This window comes from Theropithecus gelada, chromosome 17 (genome assembly GCF_003255815.1).
Source record: "Theropithecus gelada isolate Dixy chromosome 17, Tgel_1.0, whole genome shotgun sequence".
In the NCBI taxonomy this organism is placed as follows: Eukaryota; Metazoa; Chordata; class Mammalia; order Primates; family Cercopithecidae; genus Theropithecus; species Theropithecus gelada.
Genome location: NC_037685.1, coordinates 58,254,847 through 58,279,139, shown reverse-complemented (window position 1 = coordinate 58,279,139; position 24,293 = coordinate 58,254,847). Strand labels below are relative to the sequence as shown.

Below are 24,293 nucleotides of genomic sequence, written 5' to 3'. Positions count from 1 at the left end.
AAGGCCAACCAAATTTCTGCTGTGTTATTGGTCCTAGTCTAAATGCTTTGTAGGTATGAGAACTGGAGATCAAGTAACTAACTAACATTAAATGTGCTACAAGGCAATTTCCTAAAGCTAGAAGAAAGAAGTAGAAACTGTGCCACTGAAACAGCACATTTGAAGGCCAGAGACTAAGCTCACTAAATTTGTGAAGAACATCTTTGCGAGAGACCAGATGGGCTCCGCCTCACGGCCTACAGGATATTTCCTTTGTATACAGGTGATTAGAGACAAAATCATCACTTTCAGCATTGTGTTTATATTTGTTTGAAATGACGGTGCTGTTATAAATCTTATTATAGTTACTATCTTTACAAAGAAAAGAACTATAAAAGCAATGTAATTATGTAGTAAGAAAGGGCAATTTGAAGTTTAGGTAACTGAAATCCATGAAAATTTAATGAATAATAATATGCTAGATCAGCGGTCCCCAATCTTTTTGGCACCAGGGATCAGTTTCATGGAAGACAGTTTTTCCACACAGTGGGGTGGGAAGGGATGGTTTCAGTATGAAACTGTACCACCTCAGATCATAAGGCATTAGATTCTCATAAGGAGTGTGCAGTCTAGAATCCCCGCATGTGCAGTTCGCAATAGGGTTCTGGCTCCTATGAAAATCTAATGCTGCCACTGATCTGACAGGAGGCTGAGCTCAGGTGGTAATGTTCACCCACCGCTCACCTCCCACTGTGTGGCCTGGTTCCTAATGGGCCATGGACTGGTCTGTGGCCTGGGGACCCCTGTGCAAGATGGGTGAAAAAAGGCATAAATGACTTTGACACATTAAATTAAAAAGTCAGTTTCTTACGTTTTTAAATTCTTAAAAGTTCAATGTACCTGAATACAGCAAAGCTTCTAATAATATACTTCAATTACGATTAATAAAGGCTATTGGCCAACAGACTGCTATTAACATAGAGGGGCTTAAAATATAAGCATATTGAATTAACATTTTCCTTTTCTAATATGTAAATAAGTATGCAGTAGTCTCCAAAAGTTTTATCTTCAAGTTATTATAAATATATAAATTTCTACAGTTTGCCTTGCATCTAATAATCAATGTAAAGCAAGCCAATGCTTTATTTATGAACTTAAAAGGAAACAGAAACTTAGGAAAACAAATGTATCTTATTTCACTTCAAAATAAATACCATCTAGTGTATGTCAGAGAAGCAGGATGCATTATATAAAAACACTACTAGGCCATTTTTTGAGAATGTAGCGTTCTCACTACCTCTTATAAGGTTTCCGGGCCTACATATAGCACTGGTATCTACAGACAACTAGAAAAGTATCCAACTGTAATGCATCTTTCTAGTTTAAACCAATTACAGATCAACTTACCAAATCTCTGTGCAACACCCAGTTAGCATGCAGGTAGTGAATACCATCTAGGATCTGATACAATAGTGACTTCACCATTCCCCGAGGTAACTGAACTGGCTTCTTGTTTGCTTTAGAAGCTCTGTGAAACTTGATTATATGCTGAAAGAAAGAAAAAATATCACCAGAAGCTTAAAAAAAAGGAAAAGATAATTTGATATGTAATATTTTCCTAACACAAAAAGAAACACTCAGGGATTCCCACAGATATTGAAAATACAATTTCATACTCTGCTGAATAACATAAACAACTTTAAAATTCCCTAATAACTGCAGCTAAAATTCCATTTCCTAAGCATATGACAGCATTTCAGGAAATAAATTATCACAATAAGGAATTAGGAAATACTGTGCTTTTATTTTTACAGCGTAATTAAAAATCTATTACTTTCAGAGTATATTTGATTCCTGTTTATCTGGTAGATACAATGAAAAAAAAAAACAAAGTTCAAGAGATACTTCTGGCTGGCTGACATGGTATAGAATGAGAACCTATTTATAACATAGGTTATAAAGAAAGCAAGTGGGGAGATGCTTCAATAAAATAACACAAGCACAAAGAAATGACATACCAGTTCACAGGGAAAAATGGAAAAATTTGAAAGATTCTGAGGGAAAAAAAAAACTGCCTTGTACCATCCATCAAAGCTTTCTATGTATAATGTTGTTGGACATCCAGTAAAACAAAGCACAACTTTATACATAGAAAAATTACTTTATAAATAAATGTGCCTTACAAGATTTTTTTGAAAAGTTTCAAATGCTCTTGATAGGACTCATTTTCTTAATTAGATCACTTTTAAACTGCAGGAAGATCTGTAACTTGGCTGCAGTCAACTATGCTTTGCACACCATTGTACATATCCCTGAACCTAATATTGCACAGAGCAGACCCTCGGCCAATATATGTAAGTAAATATTAAGCATGTTCTTGAAACCAGTAAACATAATAAAAATAAGAGATATTTAACATTATAAGTTAACATTTTCACTTGCTATTTTCTTATGATACACAGAATATGATACAAGTAAGGAATAACTAATGATTAACGAGTAAAGGAGCTTTACTCTCCAAGGTAAAATAGATAGCAAATACCCACGAGAAGGTAAAGTGTAGCAGTTTGCACCTATGTAGTGTGACTAATCTAAATGAGCAGCATTAACCGACTTTAATTTTCCTCTCAGTCTTTTTTTCAAGGTATTTAATAGCAGGCAAACAAAACAGAGCTACAACAATTTAATATCTAGACTGTTTTGTCACCTGTCCTAAAATATGATGTGACAATCAAGTCTGTTCTCCTTAAGAAGATTCTTGGGCCGGGCGTGGTGGCTCACGCCTGTAATCCTAGCACTTTGGGAGGCTGAGGTGGGCGGATATGTAGGAGAGGTAAGGTAATTAATCAATTTCATATATATTTCTTCACGTACACTTTATTAGAGTATTACAACTGATTTCTTTTACCAATATTTTAAAATGACAAACCCTACTGTCATTTGCTTTATATTCCAGGGCTACATAACAAATGCAAAGTACACATACCATGAAATCTCACCAACGCTTAAGTGATTTTTAAAAATAACTATTTTTATTGCGACTGCCTTGTTACCCTCTGCTGCCTAACCCCTACCAATTCACTTCAACATTCCAATTAAAATAGATAAAGGAGTGGGTTTTAGTAGGCTAAATTATCATTTGTTTTTAATGAAAATGAACATTAAAAATACTTATTTGGCTTAAATATTATTAAGATGATGATAAAGCTAATGAACTATTTATATACACTGTACAATATTACATGCAATAAAATTTGTTAAAGTATAATCATTGTACCTACATGTAAAATTAAATATTACAAACTAGCAGCTAGAAATCACATTGAGTGAAATATGATACTATCTTCTACGCTCTACCGTGGTTTATCACAAATCTTGTTTATGAACCAGCCTGGAAAATGCCTTACGTTTAAATTATATGACTTCATTTCTTATGAGGCTCAGTATGGTGAGTGTCCAATATAATACTGGCCACGCTGATTTAACAGGGTTGATCCGATTAGACTTATTTTAAAATAGAAGAACAGAAGAACCAAAGATTAAAAAAAGAAGAAGAAAAAATTAATAATCAGCATGAACTTTCAAGAGTTTCATAAAAGAGAGAAAATTTCATGTGTACAAATTAAAAAGCATGGCCATGCTAATTTAGTAAATATAGATTAGTATGCAAATCAATACAATGTTTAAAGACATTATTAAATATCATTAAAAACCCAGTACACAGGAGTAAAGTAATTCTTAATGAATTAACACAAGGTAATGTTAGAGGTTTGGTTTACTTGTTTCTTAAACTATAATCTGTATTAACAGATGTTCTTTATACAGATTGGTAAGAATGTAAATTTTGTGAATATGTTTCAAAATTACTTTGGCTATCCTGTTATAGATTTTCTCTATATATATATATATAAAATATATATATCTCAGTCTTATCTGCAAGGTAACGTTTCCGATTTTTTTTTAAACATAAATGTTATATTTAACAAAACAGCAAATTTCATAGTTACCTGAGAGTTCCTCAAATACCAATTTAAAAAATAATCTGCTTAGTAAACTGCAAAATACTGAGGCTGGTGTTTGAATTTCAGCTACTTAGACAAGATTAATTTAAGTTCTTATTTTACAGTAATTTTTTTCAATATAGCATCATTTTCTGCATTGCATTAGATAAACTAATAAACCGGCTGGGCTCAGTGGCTCAGGCCTGTAATCCCAGCACTTTGAGAGGCCGAGGTGGGCAGATCACCTGACATCAGGAGCTAAGAGACCAGCCTGGTCAACATGGTGAAACCCTGTCTCTACCAAAAATACAAAACTTAGCCAGGCTGGAGTGCAACAGCGTGAACAGGACCCACTGCAGCCTCGACTTCCTGGGCTTCAGTCCCATGAACAGCTGGGACCACAGGTGTGTGCCACTGAGCTCAGCTAATTTTTTTTTTTTTTTTTGTAGAGATAGGGTCTTGCCATGTGGCCCAGGCTTGTCTCAAATCCTTTGGCTCAAGTGATCTTCCTGCTTTGGCCTCCCAAAGTGCTGGGTCTACAGGTGTGATCCACTAAACTTGACCTAAAACTATTCTTATCACAGGTCAGAAAACAAAGAATAACTAAAAGTCTCAAGAGATATTAAAATTTATTTTCACACCAATCTCATTTTTTAATAGAGCTCTCATCCACAAAGAATTCCTCCAATGCAAGATTATGCCCAATTCAAGTAAGTACAATGCAGTCACGCACTACTTAATGAAGGGATACATTCTGAAAAATGTGTCTTAGGCAATTTTGCAGTTGTGTAAACATCACAGAGTGTACTTACATAAACCTAGATGATAGACTTTACCACAAACCCAGGCTATATAGTATAGCCTACTGCTCCTACGCTACAAACCTGCATGTTACTGTACTGAATAAGGAAGGCAATTGTGACACAATAGTAATTAAGTGTGTTAGCTAAACAGATGTAAACATAGAAAAGGTACAGTCACAATATGGTACTATAATCTTACGAGACCACTATCATATATGCAGTCCCTAGTTGACAGTAACATTATATGGTGCATGACTATACTATATTGAATTACTGTCAATGACAATAAGCATTAGGATATTAAATTCAATTGTGAATAGTTAATAATTAATAATAGTTTCCTACATTTGTGTATTTCATTAATAAAACTTTTCAACTACAAGATTGTTCCTCAGAAAAACGTTGTTAAAAAAGGAAAGAAAGTATTACATTTTACAGACGGGGTAAATTACAGCTTCAAAGCCATTAAAAGACTTGCCTAATGCTATATGATAAATAATGGTAGAACTATTAGATCTCTCCAAAGATAGCATATTCATCCTCCTACATGAGGATACCACCTTCTCATTTTATATTCCCTTTATATGACGGAATAAAAGGAAATATGCTACTTTTCTATTTTAGAGCAAAATTTTATAGATACTACAGTTACTTTTCATTTCATCAAAAAACTATATGAAGCAATATTGAATAGCTGTTGAACACTCTTGAGATTCTATTGTTTTCTTTAGTATCTGTTAAAAGATCAAAGTGACAATATTGAAAAGCAATAATACAAAGTCAAATAAATACTCTAGCCTTGGTAATGCCACCATCCACACTCCATGAGGTCACTTTTATTTTAAGAACGTAAGTCTCATAATAAGGGGAACACCTAATTGGTTTTAGTTACTCTTAACAATCCCTAACTGTTTGCTCATGTCTGCCAGCAATTCACCTTACCCAGAGGTCATGTTCAGCATAGTCAAACAGAAGCCACACCTTCCTATCAGCATGAGACAGAAACACCTTTTGAAGAGAAATGACGTTTGGATGCTTAAGCTCTCGAAGTAACTGCAAAACAAAGGAGATCCATTAACAATTTCTGTCACAAAAATAATGCTAAAAACCCCTACACCATTTGTAATTCAAAGGCAATACAAACCCACGGGTAATCAATCTTAAAAATCTAATAAGCACCCACACAATTTTGAGACAGATACTTCAGTAACAAATGATATCTGTGAGGAAAAGACACTGAACAGGTATATCTGAGTAAATCTATTTTGTTGTTGTTTGGTTGGTTATTTTAACTTTTTGATTGTGGTAAAATATATATAACATAAAAATGACCACTTTAATCATTTTTAAGTGTACAATTCATGGCATCCTATAAGTATACTCACAATGTTCTGCGATCATCACCACTATCCATTTTAGAATTTTTTTTGTCATCCCAAACAGAAACTCTGAATCCATTAAACCAGCGGTCCCCAACCTTTTTGGCATCAGAAATGAGTTTTATGGAAGACAAATTTTCCACGGATAATGGGGTGGAGGTGCAGGGCGGGGGCTGGGGGAAGGGGCGGATGGTGGATAGTTTCAAGATGAAACCGTTTCCCCTCAGATCATTCATTAGGCATTAGATTCTCAGAAGGAGCACGCAACCTAGATCCTTCACATGCGCGGTTCACAACAGGGTTCAAGCTCCTATGAGAATCTAATGCCGCTGCTAATCTGACAGGAGGCAGAGCTCAGGTGGTCATGCTCACTTGCCTGGGGCTCACCTCCTGCTGTGTGGCCCAATACCTAACAGTCCCGGTGCTGAAGGGGCCCACGCATCACACAATAACCCCACTGCCTTTTTCCCCAAGGCCCTAGTAACCTCTACTCTACTATCTGTCCCTAAGAATGTTCCTAATCTAGATATTGCATGTAAGTGGAACCACACAATACGTATCCTTTCATGCCAGGCTTATTTCACTTAGCCTGTTGCATTCTTTTATGGATAAACACATTCCACTCTATGCATATCTATATATATATCCCATTTCGTTTATCCATTCATCTGTTGATGTCCATGGGTTGTTTTCACCTCTGGTTGTTGTGATTAATGCTGCTATGAACATTAGTACATACTATCTGTTGAAACTCCCTGCTTTCAATGCTTTGACCATAAACCCAAGAGTGGAAATCCTGGATCAAATGATTGCTCTGTGTTTAACTTTTTGAGAAACCACCAAACTTGCAGCTGTACCATTTTACATTCCCATCTGCAATGCACGAGCGTTCCAATTTCTTCATATCCTCACCAACACTGGTTATTTCCCCCCTTTTTTCCTTAAAAATTAACATATATCCTAATGAGTATGAAGCAGTATCTCACTGTGGTTTTGGTGTGCATTTCCCTAGTCAATAATGGTGTTGAACATCTTTTCATGTGCTTACTGACCATTTGTAGATCGTCTTTGGAGAAACATCTATTTAATAAGTCTTTTGCCCATTTTTGAATCAGGTTGTTTTGTTGTTGCTGCTGAGTTGTAGGAGTTCTTTACATAGTCTAGATACTAACCCCTTATCAAATATGATTTATAAAACTTTCTCCCATTCTGCAAGTTGTCTAGGCTTTGACATCACATAACAATTGAACTTGAAACAAATCTGTAGTTCGTAATCCTTTTTAGAAAATATCAAAGTATTTGCAACATTAGAAGATGCAACATTCATTAACATCAATTATCATACGAAAATTAACTTCTGCAACCCTATGAGGTACAGTACCTAATTTCAGGCATTTAAATTACATAGTAAAGTTGATTAAAATTTTGTAACTTTTCATAAAATAACAAAGAATTTAAACAGAGAGAAGTATCCAAGGAGAGCATATTTTCATGAGTTTGTGCTTTCTCATCTCATAAAAGGATGTTATTTTCTTTAAAATATTTTATCTTCTTATCTTATGATAACCAAAGTGGCCTAACAATCCATCCAGTCAAAAAGTACCCCTAACCCTGCCAAGCAAAAACGAAAACAACAACAACAAAAAGCCTCTCATGAAGCCCGATACTGTCTTTATCAGTTAAAACATGTTTCAACAGCGCCTTCCAAATGTGCTTCAAATACTGGACAGCCAGGTGAGAAAATCAAGATGTTAAAACTTGTAACTTCAGTGCTTTTTGTGAGAACACTGCCACAAAAATAAGAATCAATGTAAATGTGAAGTTAAACACTATATTGGGGGCTTTGAAATGAACTTCAGCAAAGACCATAAATCAATTAAATATTCAGTCACATATTAAAGATTATTCTCTGGTGTGATAATTATTTTATTCAGAAGCAAGATTAAGTTCAGGTTATATTATTTCTGCTTTCAGAATATAATTTTCAAACTTATAAGACTTTAGCAATTATATACCAATCCTCAGAAACCTAAATGCTAGTATCTAAAATTGACCATTCCCTAATTAATAAACAACACAAATAATCTGACAGGGAAAGTCTAGACTTTGTGGTAATCCTGGATCTCCCAGCTGGCTCAAAAAGCCAAAGCTCGTGCTAAGGTAGTCTTAATTCTAGTTCACTGTTTTTCTATTATCTCAAAATTGGAACACACTCTTAAGCTAGACAGCTATTTCAAATTCTTTCTAGTAACTGGCAGGGTGTAAATTATAAAAAACCAACACATTCCAAAGCGTTGGCAAAAGATCTCCACAATTATTAGAAACCTACATATAAAGTTATTCTTAGTGTCTCCTGAATTTTACCTCCAATGAAAGGTTTCATTTCACTCCTGTATTCAAAAAACTGCAGCAACAATTCGATTAAGCACTTCTCCCAGATGCCAAGTATGGTACTAGGCATGTGACATGTATTATCTCATTTAATCATGAATTAGCCCTATGAAATATTTATATAACCCCTATTTTACAACTGAGAAAACAGGGGTTTAAGGAGGTTAAATAATTTGCTCAATGTTACATTCCTAGGAAGTGGTAGAATCAGCAATTAATAAATTAACTTTTAAAACACAAAGCCAGTACTTGCAACTACTATGGTCTAATAGCAATACCTCCCAAGAGCTAACATCCTAGAGGAATGGATTATGTCTGGATTATGTGTCTTTACAACCCAGAGACATAAATGTCTTAAATATATACCAGGTGGCAAACTTGACAATGGCAGGCACTACGTATTTATTCTCATGGCTGCATGGCCAGCTCCTAGCATAATGCCTGGTACTGCAGAGGCCCTTATTAACTATTTGATAAACACATGAATAAATGATTGTGTAAATTAACAAAATGTACAACTAAAGAAGGACACACAACCCACTCTTTGGCTTCTGATCTATAAACTAATATCCCTGCTTTCTTTATAAAACCAATCTACTTTGTTTTACTAAAATTTACTAAATTTTACTAAAAATATAAAAATTAGTGGCCAGGCACGGTGGCTCACGCCTATAATCCCAACATTTGGGAGGCAGAGGCAGGTAGATCACTGAGGTCAGGGATTCAAGACCAGCCTGGCCAACATGGTGAAACCCCATCTCTACTAAAAATACAAAAAATCTGTTGGGCGTGGTGGCACACACCTGTAATCCCAGCTACTTGGGAGGGCGAGGCAGGAGAATCGCTTGAGCCTGGGAGGTGGAGGTTGCAGTGAGCTGAGATCACACCAAGGCACTCTAGCTTGGATGACAGAGTGAGGCTCCATCTCAATATAAAAAAACAAAAGCCAATCTACATCATTAAATATCAATTTTTAAAAATTCATCTATCTGATTAACCAGACGACAAATCTCTGAGAGTAAAGACTTCATCCTGAGTAAGGAACTGCTGCCAGAGTAGTGAGTAACAGTGTTATGGACTGAATTGTGTTCCCCCAAAATTCCTATGCTGAAGCCCTAACCCCAGTACCTTGGAATGTGACTGTACAGTCACATGCTGCATGATGATGTCACAGTCAATAACAGCATATATAAGATTATAATGCAGTTGAAAAATTCCTATCACCTAGTGATACACAACCTTCATAATGTTGTAGCACAATGTGCATTACTCACGTGTGTGTGGTGATGCTGGTATACATACATGTATCACGCTGCCAGTATCAGACAAGTCTAGCAAATATCATTATATGCAGCACACAATGTTTGATAATAAATGCCTCTATAACTGGCTATGTTTTTATTACATTACGCTTTTTATCATTATTTTAGAGTGTACTCCCTCGACTTATTTTTTTAAGTTAACTGTAAAACATCCTCAGGCAGATCCTTCAGGAGGTAGTCTGAAAGGTACTGTTATCCTAGGAGAGGCAGCTCTACGTGAGTTTTGCCCCAAAGAATTTTTTTTTTGAGACAGTCTCATAGTGCCCAGGCTGAAGTGCAGTGGCATGACTTTGGCTCACTGCAACCTCCATCTCCCAGATTCCAGCAATTCTCATGTCTCAGCCTCCCAGGCAGCTGGGACGACAGGCATGCACCACCACACCCAGCTAATTTTTGTATTTTTTTTGGTAGAAACAAGGTTTCGCCATGTTGGCTAGGCTAGTCTTGAACTCCTGGCCTCCAGTGATCTGTATGTCCACCCTGGCCTCCCAAAAATGTTGTGATTACAGGCATAAGCCACCATGCCTGGCCTCCCTGAAGACTTTCTAGTGGGATAAAATGTGGAGGTGGAAGACAATGATATTCATGATCCTAAACCTGTGTAGACCTAGGCTAATGTAAATGTGTCTTAGTTTACAAAAAGAAACACGCATTTGTATGTTCATTGCAGCACTATTCATAGTAGCATGAAGTCAACCTAGATGCCCAGCAACAGTGGACTGGACAAAGAAAATGTGGTACATATACACCATGGAATGCTACACAGCCATTAAAAAGAATAAAATGTCTTTTGCAGCGACATGGATGCAGCTGGTGGCCATTACCCTAAATAAATTAACACAGGAACAGAAAACCAAATACCACATGTTCTCACTTAAAAGTAGGTGCTAAACATTGGATAAACATGGACATAAAGATGGCAACAAGAAATACCGGGAACTACTAGAGGAGGGAGGGTGAGGTGAGGGAAGGGGTGAAAAACTATCAGGTAACTATGCTCTGTATCTGGGTGATGAGATCATTCACACACCAAACCTCAGTCACATGCAATTTACCCATGTAACAAACCTACATATGTGCCCCCGAACCTAAAAGCTGAAAAAGTAAAAAACAATTTTTAAAAACAGAAAAAAGCTTATAGAATAAGAATAAAAATATTTTTGTACAGGTGTACAATGTGTATTTTAAGTTTTTACAATAGTAAAAAAGTTCATAACGTAAAAAAGTTACAGTAAACTAAGGTTCATTGAAGAAAGTAAATTATGTTTTATAAACTGAATGTAGCCTGTATGTAGCCTAAGTGTACAGTGCTTATAGTCTACAGTAGCGTACACTAACGTCCTAGGCCTTCACATTCACTCACTACTCACTGACGCCCTGAGCAAGGTCCAGACCTGCAAGCCCCATTCATGCTAAGAGCCCTATACATATAGGTGTACCATTTTTTATCTTTGTTTTGGGGAGGGGGCGGGCTTGAACAAGAAAGAATTTGGGGTGAGTCCATAAAGTTTATTAAGAGAGTAAAGGAATAAAGAATGGCTACTCCATAGGCAGAATAGCCATTTTTAAAAAATCATTTATTTTTACTGTACCTTGTCTATGTTTATTCCATATATTTACCATACCTTTTCTATTTAATATGCTCAGATATACAAATATTTAGCATTGTGTTACAGTTGCCTATAGTATTCGGTATAGCAACATGCTGCATAGGTTTGTAGCCTAGAAGCAATAGGCTACACACAGCCTGGTGTGTTTAGGTTCTACCATCTGGGCTAGTGTAAGTACACTCTGTGATGGCAGAACAATGAAATCGTCTAATGACGCATTTTTTCAGAGCATATCCCGCTAATTAAGTGACACATGACTGTATTTGGAGATAAGGCCTTTTAAGAACAATTAGGTTAAAATGAGGTCTTTAGAGTGGGCCCTAATCGAATCTGACTGGCGTCCTCCCAAGAAGAGATGATGAGGACATACAGAGAGACACCAGGAGTGCCTCTGAAATGATCATCTGATGAGACAGGAAGAAGGAGGGTATCTGCAAGCCAAAGAAAGAGGCCTCAGAGGAAACTAACCCTGGCAGCACCTCGATATTAGGCTCCTAGCCTCCGCAACTATAAGAAAACAAACTGCTGTTTAAGCCACCCAGCCTGTAGCATTTTGTTAGGGCAAATAAAGCAAACCAGTACAGTAAGTAATTATTACTACTGAATAAGTAAAACACCTTTGTTGTTGGTGGTGTTTTGTTGTTGTTGTTTTTAGGGAGACACATTAGGAGACAGGTCACTTTGGGATTAAAAGAGAATAGCCACTGAGGATTGGTGATGGAACTATCTCAGTGGACAATTACCTTGAAGTAAATATTTATACTGAAGAAATTCCAAAAGACCTGGGAGCTGTGCTGCACTTAGCAAGGCTAATATTTACTTAATGCCTACTACATGCCAGGCACTGTCCCATTTTACAAATGGGGAAACTGAAACACAAAGAAATTAAATAACTTGTTTTGGGTCCCACAAGCTAGTAAAGTGGCAGAGCCAGGGTAGGAGCCCAAGGAGTCTAGCGAGGTTGTTACTCCTCATGCATTCCTGTGTGCTTGATGCTCTGATGCTGACAGAGTATGCAGGCTTTCCCTGGTGACGAAAAGAACTTCAGCACTACATGACCCTATTTGGAGCCCAGAGCATGTAGATCCTAGTTTTTAATACTGTAGAAGTTATTTTTTGCCTTTTCGAAGATTTTGTGTTAAAATATTTTGAAAACAGCCAGGCACGGTGGCTCCCACCTGTAATCCCAGCACTTTGGGAGGCTAAGGTGGGCGGATCATGAGGTCAAGAGACCATCCTGGCCAACATGTTGAAACTCCGTCTCTACTAAAAATACAAAAATTAGCTGGGTATGGTGGCGAGTGCCTGTAGTCCCAGCTACTTGGGAGGCTGAGGCAGAAGAATCGCTTGAACCCAGGAAGCAGAGGTTGCAGTAAGCCGAGATTGCGCCACTGCACTCCAGCCTGGTGACAGAGCGAGACTCCGTCTCAAAAAAAAAAAAAAAAAAAAAAAAAAAAAGACAACAAAAGGTTTAAAAATACTCATGTAATAGTTTCCATCACAGAAACCATCTATGTTTTCCCAATTCTGCTAGGAGAAAAAAAAATCTTATTTTCTGAGTTCTAAGATTACCGTTTTGACTATGTAATTCACCATAAATTTAAATACAATATCACATTTAATTTGAACTTCTACAGTATAAATATATAAAAAATAAATTAATACTTCAAACTGTGTCTTCTCAATAAATATCACAATGGTGAGAAAATGGGTTTAAAAAGCCTAATATTCACAAAACTATATTGCATTCTAACATTAAAATTTCATAATATAGCAAAGATAAAAATAAATTCTAAATTTATAACGAGTATGGTGACAGTTGACTTGAAATCACTGTTAAAAAAACTAAGGAAAACAATTCCAAAATTATTTAAATATAGTTAAACCTGTGAAGCCTTTTTCAACCAAATTCTTGCAAATTGATAAAAACTGAGGTATGCTTGGTCAGGCACGGTAGCTCATGCCTGTAACCCCAGAACTTTGGGAGGCCAAAGTGTGTGGATTACAAGGTCAGGAGTTTGAAACCAGCCTGATCAACATGGTGAAACCCCGTCTCTACTAAAAATATAAACATTAGCTGGGCGTGATGGCGTGCACCTGTAATCCCAGCTACTCAGGAGACTGAGGCAGGACAATCACTTGAACCCGGGAGGTGGAGGTTGCAGTGAGTCGAGATCGTGCCATTGCACTCCAGCCAGGGCCACAGAGCAAGACTCTGTCTCAAAAAAGAAAAAAAAACTGAGGTATGCTTAGGTTAAAGTAGAGGTGAGTAGAAAAGTAAAGTCCAGAGCTTTACCTCTGCTTCCCCATTGCAACTATAAGGCAGCCTTGTGGAATACTGATGATCCCCCCATGTGCAGTTTGAAAAATGCCTACACTAATGGAATTATGGCTCATAGGAAATTTTGACAACGTGTAAGACAAACCACTTACAAAAAAATGAAGATGAAGATATGCAATGCTCTTTGCTTTTAGAAGAAGTTCTCAGAGCTCCTTCCTCTTCCCCTCCCTTCTACACTTACTTACAGAGCAAGGACTATACAGCACACCTAGCACACACTGAGGAAGAAATGTGTTGCAGTCTAGAGGGTTGGGGGAACAGATAACAAAGTAACCAGGCACACAGATAAAAAGAACCCCTCGTAATTAGATTTGTAATGAGTGTTATATTAAAGAAACAAACCAGGTGTAATCATAGAGAGTTAATGGAGGTGAATGCTGGGGACACAGGACTTTTTCGAGGAAGAATTAAAAAATGGAAAGAGGAAGGCCTGATAAAACCTTGCCAGAAAAAATGGGAATTATTTCATTCTTAACTTTTTGTTATACAAATTTTCAAACTAAATAAAACAGAATATTAAAACAAACCTCTATGTACCATCAGCCACTCACAGCCAAACTTAACTTACTTATACTAATATCCACCCCTCCCAGCCAACCCTGGATTATGTTGAAGTAAATTCCAGTTATTGTATCATTTTACCTATAAATATTTCAGTATGTATCTCTAAAATACAAGGTCTCTTTTCTCTGACGACAAGGAAAATAAATTAGATCAGTAACAGTAAGTTATCTAGAAATACCTCACATGTTTAAAAATTAAGCAATATAATTCTAAATAACTCATAGATAAAAGGAAAATTTCACACAGAAAACAAAATATTTTGTACCAAATTAACAGAATAAGAGAAGAATTATATGGTTGTTTTTATCCATGTAGAAAAAAAGCATTTGATAAAATTCAATATCATTTATGAAAAAATTCTTAGGAAACTAGCAATACAACTTCCTAAACTTGATTAATAGCACCTATGAAAAAACGCGCAGCTATCATTATACTGAACAGTGAAAGTGGAAACATTTTCCTCACAGTTGGGAATAAATCAAAGACACCTGCTCTCACCTCTATTCAACATTGTGTGAGATGGCCTAACCAATTCAGTAAGAGAAAAAAAAGAAACAAAAGCAGAAATAGAGAAAAAAGTAAAAGTATCCCTATTAATAAATGACATGATTATGTAGAAAAAATCCCAAGGAATCACCAAAAACCTACCAGTGAATTTAGAAATGTCTCAGGATATATACTACACCATATATATATATATATATTTTTAAAGTAAATAAATAAACAATAAATAAAATGGAAAGTATATCTTTCTGCTGGCTTGAAAGTCTCAATACTATTATTCTTTGAATTGATCCAAATTATAATCTCAACAAGCATTGAAAAAAAAAAACCCAACTAATTAGCAGATGTAAAAATTTATATGATAATGCTAAAGAACCTAAAATACCCCAAACAATTCTGACAAAGAATAAAGCTGGTGGCCTTATACCACCTGGCTTCAAGTCTTGCTAGAAAGGGAGAGTAATCTATTGGTATAAGGCTGTACAGAGAGAACAATGGAACGAAACAGAGTCCAAATGTATACTTTCTTTTTTTGCAAAGGTGCCAAAGGACTTCTATGGCAAAGGATGTTTTCCAAAAATGATGCTACAACTGTACATTCATATAGGAGGGGGAATTCAAACTCTATATCATACCACAAAGAAAAAATAATTGAGTATATCATAAACTAGAAATTTAAAAACTATAAAGCTTTTAGAAGAAAATATTGGGAAATATTTCCACAATCAGTGGGTAAAGATTTCTTCAGCCACATACAGAAAATAGCCATAAAAGGGCCGGGCGCGGTGGCTCAAGCCTGTAATCCCAGCACTTTGGGAGGCCGAGACGGGCGGATCACGAGGTCAGGAGATCGAGACCATCCTGGCTAACACGGTGAAACCCCGTCTCTACTAAAAATACAAGAAAATTAGCCGGGCGAGGTGGTGGGCGCCTGTAGTCCCAGCTACTTGGGAGGCTGAGGCAGGAGAATGGCGTGAACCCGGCGGGGCGGAGCTTGCAGTGAGCCGAGATCGCGCCACTGCACTCCAGCCTGGGGCACAGAGCAAGACTCCGTCTCAAAAAAAAAAAAAAAGAAAATAGCCATAAAAGGAAAAATTAGTAAGAACTTCATAAAAATTAAACATTTCTGCTCATCTCAGATTGAAGAACCATGATCAAGTACATTAAAAGTAGGTTTTCATACTTCTTTCTGTATTTAAGTGCATTTATAGTTATCATGATATATGCAAAGATAATATCTGTTTCTGAACTGAGTTTTGTGTTTTTTTTAATAAAAAACATTTTGTTAAAGACTAATAAACAAGAGAAAAGCATGTGAACAATAAGTACGCAGCTCAATGAACTGTCACATATATAACCCGTGTAACTAGACCCAGAGCAAGATCAAAGAACATTACTAGCACCCTGAAGCTCTGTATTCCCTCCAAGGGTATCAACATCCTGACTTCTAACACCACTGACCATAGTTCAATGGCTTTTAACTCTTTAAAACTGACGAGTATATACAGAATAGATGTTGAATAACTGACAGTTAACACACAGATACCTGGTCTCAAGATCGAAAAGTATAAAAAACGTATCAATTAAAAGAACTACATCTTCCAGCATGGTCTACCTTTGGTTAACAATATCCTCCAGGCCGGGCGTGGTGGCTCAAGCCTGTAATCCCAGCACTTTGGGAGGCCGAGACGGGTGGATCACGAGGTCAGGAGATCGAGACCATCCTGGCTAATCTGGTGAAACCCCGTCTCTACTAAAAAATACAAAAAACTAGCCGGGCGAGGTGGCGGGCGCCTGTAGTCCCAGCTACTTGGGAGGCTGAGGCAGGAGAATGGCGTAAACCTGGGAGGTGGAGCTTGCAGTGAGCTGAGATCTGGCCACTGCGCTCCAGCCTGGGCGGCAGAGCGAGACTCCATCTCAAAAAAAAAAAACAATATCCTCCATCTCACCCCTATTCTTCCCTCAGGAAGGTAATTGTTACATGCGTTCCCAAACCTGGAACTTTCCTTGTTTTTCTACTTTAGTTTAGATGTACACCCTTCTCCATTCCCATATACTTCTATCACAGTACTTGACAAGCTGTTCTTAGATTTATGAGTCTTTTTCCTCAACACAGTGTAAATTATTTTTACCTACTTGAGTTGAAGACTCACTGGTACAGAATCTAGTAAACTTGCAAAATGGTTTAACATTTCCAGGTCGTAACAGACTATTATGGGTAAATATAATAGAAGGGCTGAGAGCAACAAAAGCAAAGATTATAATATATATTCTAGAACATTCCGTGTAAAGCCAGAAAAGACACATTTGGACCCACAGTTTTATAACAGTAAAAACTGAAGTAAAATCTCAACAAGTAATGCTCAGTTTAAATGTATGGATAATTATTAACGCATTAACCCAACGACTACTTCCCTTTGGAATAAAAATGAGATTCTAATCACAATATGGAAAACTATGCTTCAAAAATAAAAGGGTATTATGAATATTTACATACTCAAATGAACAGATACAAGCAATGAAAAGCAAATACTACAACCTCATTTTAATTTGACATAATTAATGACATAAGTTTCATTCTATCAAAATAAAAATATTAATTTTATATGGACTAACATGCCACTTTTACTGCTCTCAATGAAATAACTGGACCCTTTACTATCAGTGACAGCTATTGGGAAAATATGTATTTATATAAACAACTGAAATTTACTTTACCCCAAATAAAGAGTTTACATAGAACTACATGTTCCCTTTACTTCTCCTTAATATATTTTCCTATAGTTGATATAAAAAATATTCACTAATTTTCAATTAATATGACAAATACAATACAGAGCCTTATATAGTTGGTACTCATAAGTCAGTTGATAATAATGATAAAAAGAACTTCACTTACTGCTATTTCTCTACATGCCGACATAGAGATCCCAGTTCCTTCTATTTGTTTTAAAGCATAGTCTTTATCATCCTTCCTGTAAAAACAAAGTTATTTTAATATATAGATAAATCTATATTTATGTGCATTTTTATAAAGTAAAATATAAATAAATATAAATCACATTCGATACACATTTGACATCATTCAATATAATCATACAATGTAGTATAAGGAAAAACTTTTTAGACAACTTAGTCCAGTCCCATTATTTGATGAGGGAAGTTAGCTTCAAAGGAATAAAAAGACTTTTCCAAGGCTCCACAGTTACTTGTGGAAGACACAGATTAAGATATAGAGCTTCTGACTCCCACTAATAAATTCCTTCTGCTCTAATATATGAATATAACACACATATATAAAATAAAACCTGCTTTCTAAAACCTATTCAGATATTAATGGGTCAGAAAACTTAAGAAATGAATGTGTCCCTAAGGCACAAAATGGTTACAATTTAAAACATGTCAATCATATTTGATAATAAATAATTTAGGTCATCTCCAAAGACTTTCAAAGACACTCGTACAACATGTGTTTACTGAACACTTACTACGTACCCAGAACTGTGCTAGGTACTGAGGATACAACAGGTTCCTTCTTTTAGAGAGTTTTCTGTGTCTACTGGCTTAAAAAGACAAGTAACCCATCATAATACAATATGATAAGTGCTATGATATGGCAAGTGCAACAGAAAAGGTTACTCAAAGGAGACTTGGTGGAGGACCCAAGTAAAGACTCCTCAGAGGCCAGTGCGGTGGCTCACACTTGTAATCCCAGGACTTTGGGAAGCCGAGGCAGGCGGATCACGAGGTCAGGAGATCGAGATCATCCTAGCTAACATGATGAAACCTTTTCTCTATTAAAAGTACAAAAAAAATAGCCAGGCGTGGTGGCGGGTGCCTGTAGTCCCAGCTACTCAGGAGGCTGGCGCAGGAGAATGGCATGAACCCGGGAGGTGGAGCTTGCAGTGAGCCGAGATCGCACCACTGCACTCCAGCGTGGGTGACAGAGCGAGACTCCTTCTCCCAAAAAAACAAAAACAAAAACAAAAACAAACAAAAAAACACTCCTCAGAGAAAATGTCATCTGAGGCCTAAATGGCTGTTCTCAAACCTTTTGGTCCCAGAATCCCTTTATTCTCTTGAAAATTACTGTGGACCCTGACGAGCTTTGGTTTATTATATCTATCAATATATACCCTATACAAACTTTAAAATGGGAACTTCTAAAACTACATAAGTTTATATCCGCCAGCCACCAGAGCAATGGAATAGCATCGTCACATGTTGGATCATCTCTGAAAGAAATCCACTAGGCATTCATTAGAATGAGAATGAAAAAGCAAATAATATCATAGTATTATTACAAAAATAGTGTTGACCTTACACACCCTCTGAAAGGATATCATAGATACCCAGGGGTTCCAGGATCACACTTTGATCACTTGATAATATGTGTGTGTATGTGTGTGTGTGTGTGAGGTAAGAGAGGGGCAGTCACATGAGGCAAGAGAAAAAGCAATTGAGGGAGACTGGATATTGTATACAACTGGAGATGAGGCTGGGGATAAAATCAGGAACCACAACACAAAAGTCTTTTCATGCCAAGAACAACAAGAAGGGCTCCTTTAAAGGTTTTTTGTTGTTGTTATTAAGCAACAGAATATCAATTATATTTTATCTGGAAAAATGTATCTTCAGCTGCCTTGTGAATGCTTAGTGGGAGTAAATAAGGACAGGAGGCAGAGAGAACAGTTACAAGTAATTAGTATTAAAATTATTCAATGAGAGATGATGATGGCTACTGCAGAATGGTGGTTACTATAGAGAACAGACAGATAAGAAGTAGGGTCCTTTATGATTGACTATTGTGGGTAAGGAAGAAGTTAAAGACAACGATTTCTTCCATAGGCAACAAAGCAATGACAGCATTATTCACTGAAATAAAAAACCAGGCAGGAGGAAAAGCTTTGAGGGAACAGGTTGGTGATAGCTCCATTCTCTGAGTTTTGGGGACCAGTGAGACATCTAAGTGGGCATAGCTGCTGGCAAGCGGAATAAACACTAAAGCTCAAGAGCAAGCTGAAGATACAGATTTACTGGAATCAGCATGATGCAGTGATCGAAGCCATAGGATTAGGTTCAATGAGAGCAACGAGAAGGACTGCCAAGAAAAAGATTTTCTAAATGGGCAGAATAGCAAATAGTATAGGTCTAGTAAGTTAAGAATTGAAAAGTATCTACCGAATTTAGCAACACTTAAGTCAACAATGGATAGTGGAGTAGGCAAAAATAGTTGCAGCAATGTGGTGGCAGGGTCTATATTGCAGAAGGCTGAGGGGTGAACGAGACATACGTAAACGAAGACAACATATGTAAGCAATTCTTTGAAAGCGAAAAACAAGGCAGGTGCTGTAGTAATACACAAGGTTAAAGAGTTATTATTTCTTAAGATGGAAGACACTTGAGTATGATAAGCACTGACAGAAAGAACCCAGAGAAAAAGAGCTGATAATACAGGAGAGGAGGAAAAAAATCCAGAGAACAAGCTTTCAGGGTCTTTGCTCTCTGGCTTGAAGGAGAAACATCTATTCCATCGTAATAGGAAGAAAGGACAGATAAAGGAACAAATACAGATGGAAAGAAGTTGGTTCAGAGGCAAAAAGCTGGGGGAGTTCCCATTTTGATACGTTCATTTTTTTTTTTTCTGAAAGTGGCAATGAGGTCATATACTTTTAGTATATGAAGGGCAGAGGTGATAGGACTGGAGACTTCAGTAGCGAGATAGTTTAAGTGAACAAATTAAGCCTTTATAAAATCAATTAATTTAAGTCAATTTAATACTTTGTTATTTTAAATTATTACTAAAACGTAACATTGCTTTATCTTTGTTTTTACAACATATTTTATACCAAATCCTTACTTGGGAAAAGAAATCACAATTACAACATTATTTTTCTGGAAAAAAATTTGTTTTATAACCATCAGTTTTACAGCATATATAGTAAAGCATCATTGGTACTCATTTTATGAAAAAGACATTGAGAGGATCTGTACTTAACGTTCACTGTCTGAACGGTTTCTGAGAGAAAGAAGTAGTTAAGGACATAAAATAAAACAAAACTGGAATCAGAATAGTCTATTAGACACTTTCATGGGCAGGGTTATTGATTTAACCAGATGGTCAATCCAAGGGCATAACACATTCTATTATATCTACTGTTTAAGAATTACATCCTAGAATCGAACCGCCTACTAAGAAAGAGAGTGGTAGGAAAGAAAATAATTTAAACTAAAGATTTACCCATTCACCTCCTTAATATCCACCACTTTCTCTTGTTTAAAAATGCCCAAGGTGGTATATGACAATTTCTTCTCTGTGAACTAAAAAAAATTCTCATATTCAATCAGTCTTCTCCCCTACTCCAAGTAATTACATGTTTTTTACTTTATAAAAGTAGATTATTAGAAAGAAATATGCAGTGAAGAAAAATAATACCAAATAAATTATAAATGATATTTGATTATAAAAAAGGCAACCTCCTCTTGAAAATCACCTAATATAATTACAACATAATATAATAGTGCCATGTGGTTTACATGGCAAATTTCTCTCTCCATCCACACATTTTTTTAGTAAAAGACACAAAGGAGATGAAAAAGATTTGTTCACTAGTGTCAGTAATGATCCAAGGGAAGTAGATTAAATGAATGGTTATGATACAGACTGAGTATCCCTCATCTGCAACGCATGGGATGAGAAGTGTTTCGAAATTCCCATTTTCAGGAGACTGTGGAATATTTGCCCATATATAATGAGATATCTTGGGAATGAGATCCAAGTTAAACACAGGATTCATTTTATGTTTCATATACACCATATACACATTGCCTGAAGGTAATTTTATATAACATTTAAAATAGTTTTGTGCATAAAACAAAGTTTGTGTACACTGAACCATCAGAAAGTAGAAGTGCCACTATCTCTGCCACTCCTGGGAACCATCTGCGGTTGTTTGGCATCACCATCATTCATGACTCTGAATTTATATGCTACTAGTAACTAATTATTTTCTTACACTTAAGTACTTGATAGTAAAAAAAAAAATACAGCATATCGGCCGGGCACGGTGGCTCACACCTGTAATCCCAGCACTTTGGGAGGCCAAGGCAGGCAGATCACCTGAGGTCAGGAGTTCAAGGCCAGCCTGGACAACATGGAAACCCCGTCTGTACTAAAAATATGAAAACTAGCCAGGTGTGGTAGCGGACGCCTGCAATCCCAGCTACTCAGGAAGCTGAGGCAGAAGAATTGCTTGAACCTGAGAGGTGGAGGTTGCAGTGAGCCAGGATCGCGCCACTGCGCTCCAGCCTGGGGGACGAGAGCGACACTCTGCCTCAAAAAAAAAAAGAAGGCCGCATATAATTAATATTGTGAAAAAATGTGTTCAGGGTAATCCTAAGCAGCACAGTAGCATCACCAGAATACCTTTTCTCCCCTGAGGACACTGAATCAATGGTGTGTTACACACCTGCATTTGACTACACCCTGTCACATGAAATCAGATGTGGAATTTTCCACTTGTGGCATCAGGCCAGTGCTCAGAAAGTTTCAGATTGCGTAGCATTTTGGATTTCTGATTTTTGGATGAGAGGTGCTCAACCTGAATAGTGTTCTAAGCACTAGAGAAAGAGGAGACAACGCAATGTATGTTCAAAGTTTGAAGCTGGATAAGAGAAGGCTTCAGAAAGTCTATTTAAACTAGATTCTGAAGACTTAAGAAATTTGATAAAAATACTTAACAAACTAGGCATAGAAGGAATATCGCTCAAAATAATACAGGTCATATATGACAAACCCACAGCTAACATCATATGAATGAGGAAAAGTTGAAAACCTTTCCTCCAGGAAATGGAAGAAGACGAGGACGCACTTTCGCCACTCTTATTCAACACAGCACTGCAAGTCCGGGGTAGAGTGATCAGACAGAAGAAAGAAATAAAAGGCCTCAAAATTCAAAAGCAGTCAAACAGTCTCTCTTTGCTGATGATGTGGTTATATATATACACATATATATATGTATTATATGGAGTCTTGCTCTGTCGCCCAGGCTGGAGTGCAATGGCATGATCTCAGCTCACTGCAGCCTCTGCCTTCTGGGTTTAAGTGATTGTCCCGCCTCAGCCTCCTGAGTAGCTGGGATTACAGGCACACATCGTCATGCCTGGCTAATTTTTGTATTTTTAGTAGAGACAGGGTTTCACATGTTGGTCAGGCTGGTCTCGAACTCCTGACCTCAAGTGATCCGCCCACCTCAGCCTCCCAAATGATCTTGTATTAAAAAAAAAACCTAAAGACTCCACCAAAAACAACTCTTAGATTTAGCAAATAAATTCAGTAAAGTTGCAGGTTACAAAATCAACGTATAAAAGTCAGTATTGTTTCTATATACCAAAAATGATCCAACCAAGAAAGAAATCAAGAAGTCAATCTCACTTTAAAAGCTAGAAAAAAATTAAAATACTTAGGAGTAAATTTAACTAGGGAGATGGAAATCTCTATGAGAATGACTACAAAACACTGTTAAAAGAAATTAAAGATGACACAAACAAAAGGAAAAACATCCCAGGCCCATGGATCAGAAGAATCAATATTGTTAAAATGACCATACTGCCCAAATCTACAGATTTAATACAATCCCTATCAAAATACCAATGTCACTCTTCACAGAGTCAGAAGAAATAATCCTAAAATTTGCATGGAACCAAAAAAGAGCCCCAATAGTCAAGAGCAATCCTGAACAAAAAGAACATAGCTGGAGGCATCACGTTACCTGACTTCGAAACACGTTACAAGGCTATAACCAAAACAGCATGGTATCGGCAGGAAAACAGATAAGTAGCCCAATGGAGCAGAATGAAGAACTCAGCAATAAAGCTACATATTTACAGCCACCTTATCTTTGATAGAGCTGACAAAAACTTGTAACAAGGAAAAGGACACCCTCTTTAATAAATGATGCTGGGAGAACTAGAAAGCCACACGCAGAAGATCCAGGTAAAGAATTTATGACTAAGACCTCAAAAGCACAGGCGACAAAACCAAAAACAGACAATGAGACTTTATTACACAAAAAAGCTTCTGCACAGCAAAAGAAATAGCATAGTGAAGACAGACAACCTGTTGAATGGAAGAAAATATCTGAAAACTATTCATCTAAGGGGACTAATACCCAGAATATAAAAGGAACTCAAACAACCCAACAGGAGAAAACCAAATAATCCCATTAAAAAGTGGGCAAAGGACATGAATAGATATGTTTCAAAAGAAGACATACAAAGAGCCAACAGGTATATGAAAAAAAGCTCAAAATCACCAATCATCAGAGAAATGCAAATCAAAACCACGATACCATCTTATGCCGGTGAGGATGGCGTTCATTAAAAAGACAAAAGATAACA

General features: G+C 36.8%; 1 protein-coding gene across 4 annotated transcripts in view; it reads right to left on the bottom strand.

Annotated features, from left to right (window-relative positions):
- The window catches only part of CDK8 (cyclin dependent kinase 8), a 152,269-nt gene that overhangs the window by 53,655 nt on the left and 74,321 nt on the right, over positions 1–24,293 (bottom strand). For all 4 annotated transcript variants that reach the window (XM_025364665.1, XM_025364666.1, XM_025364669.1 and 1 more), the window contains exons 2-4: positions 17,794–17,869; positions 5,726–5,836; positions 1,387–1,527 (exon numbers count right to left, since the gene is read on the bottom strand). In XM_025364665.1, coding sequence (XP_025220450.1) covers positions 1,387–1,527; positions 5,726–5,836; positions 17,794–17,869 — 328 coding nt within the window. The remainder of the gene's footprint in view (positions 1–1,386; positions 1,528–5,725; positions 5,837–17,793; positions 17,870–24,293) is intronic.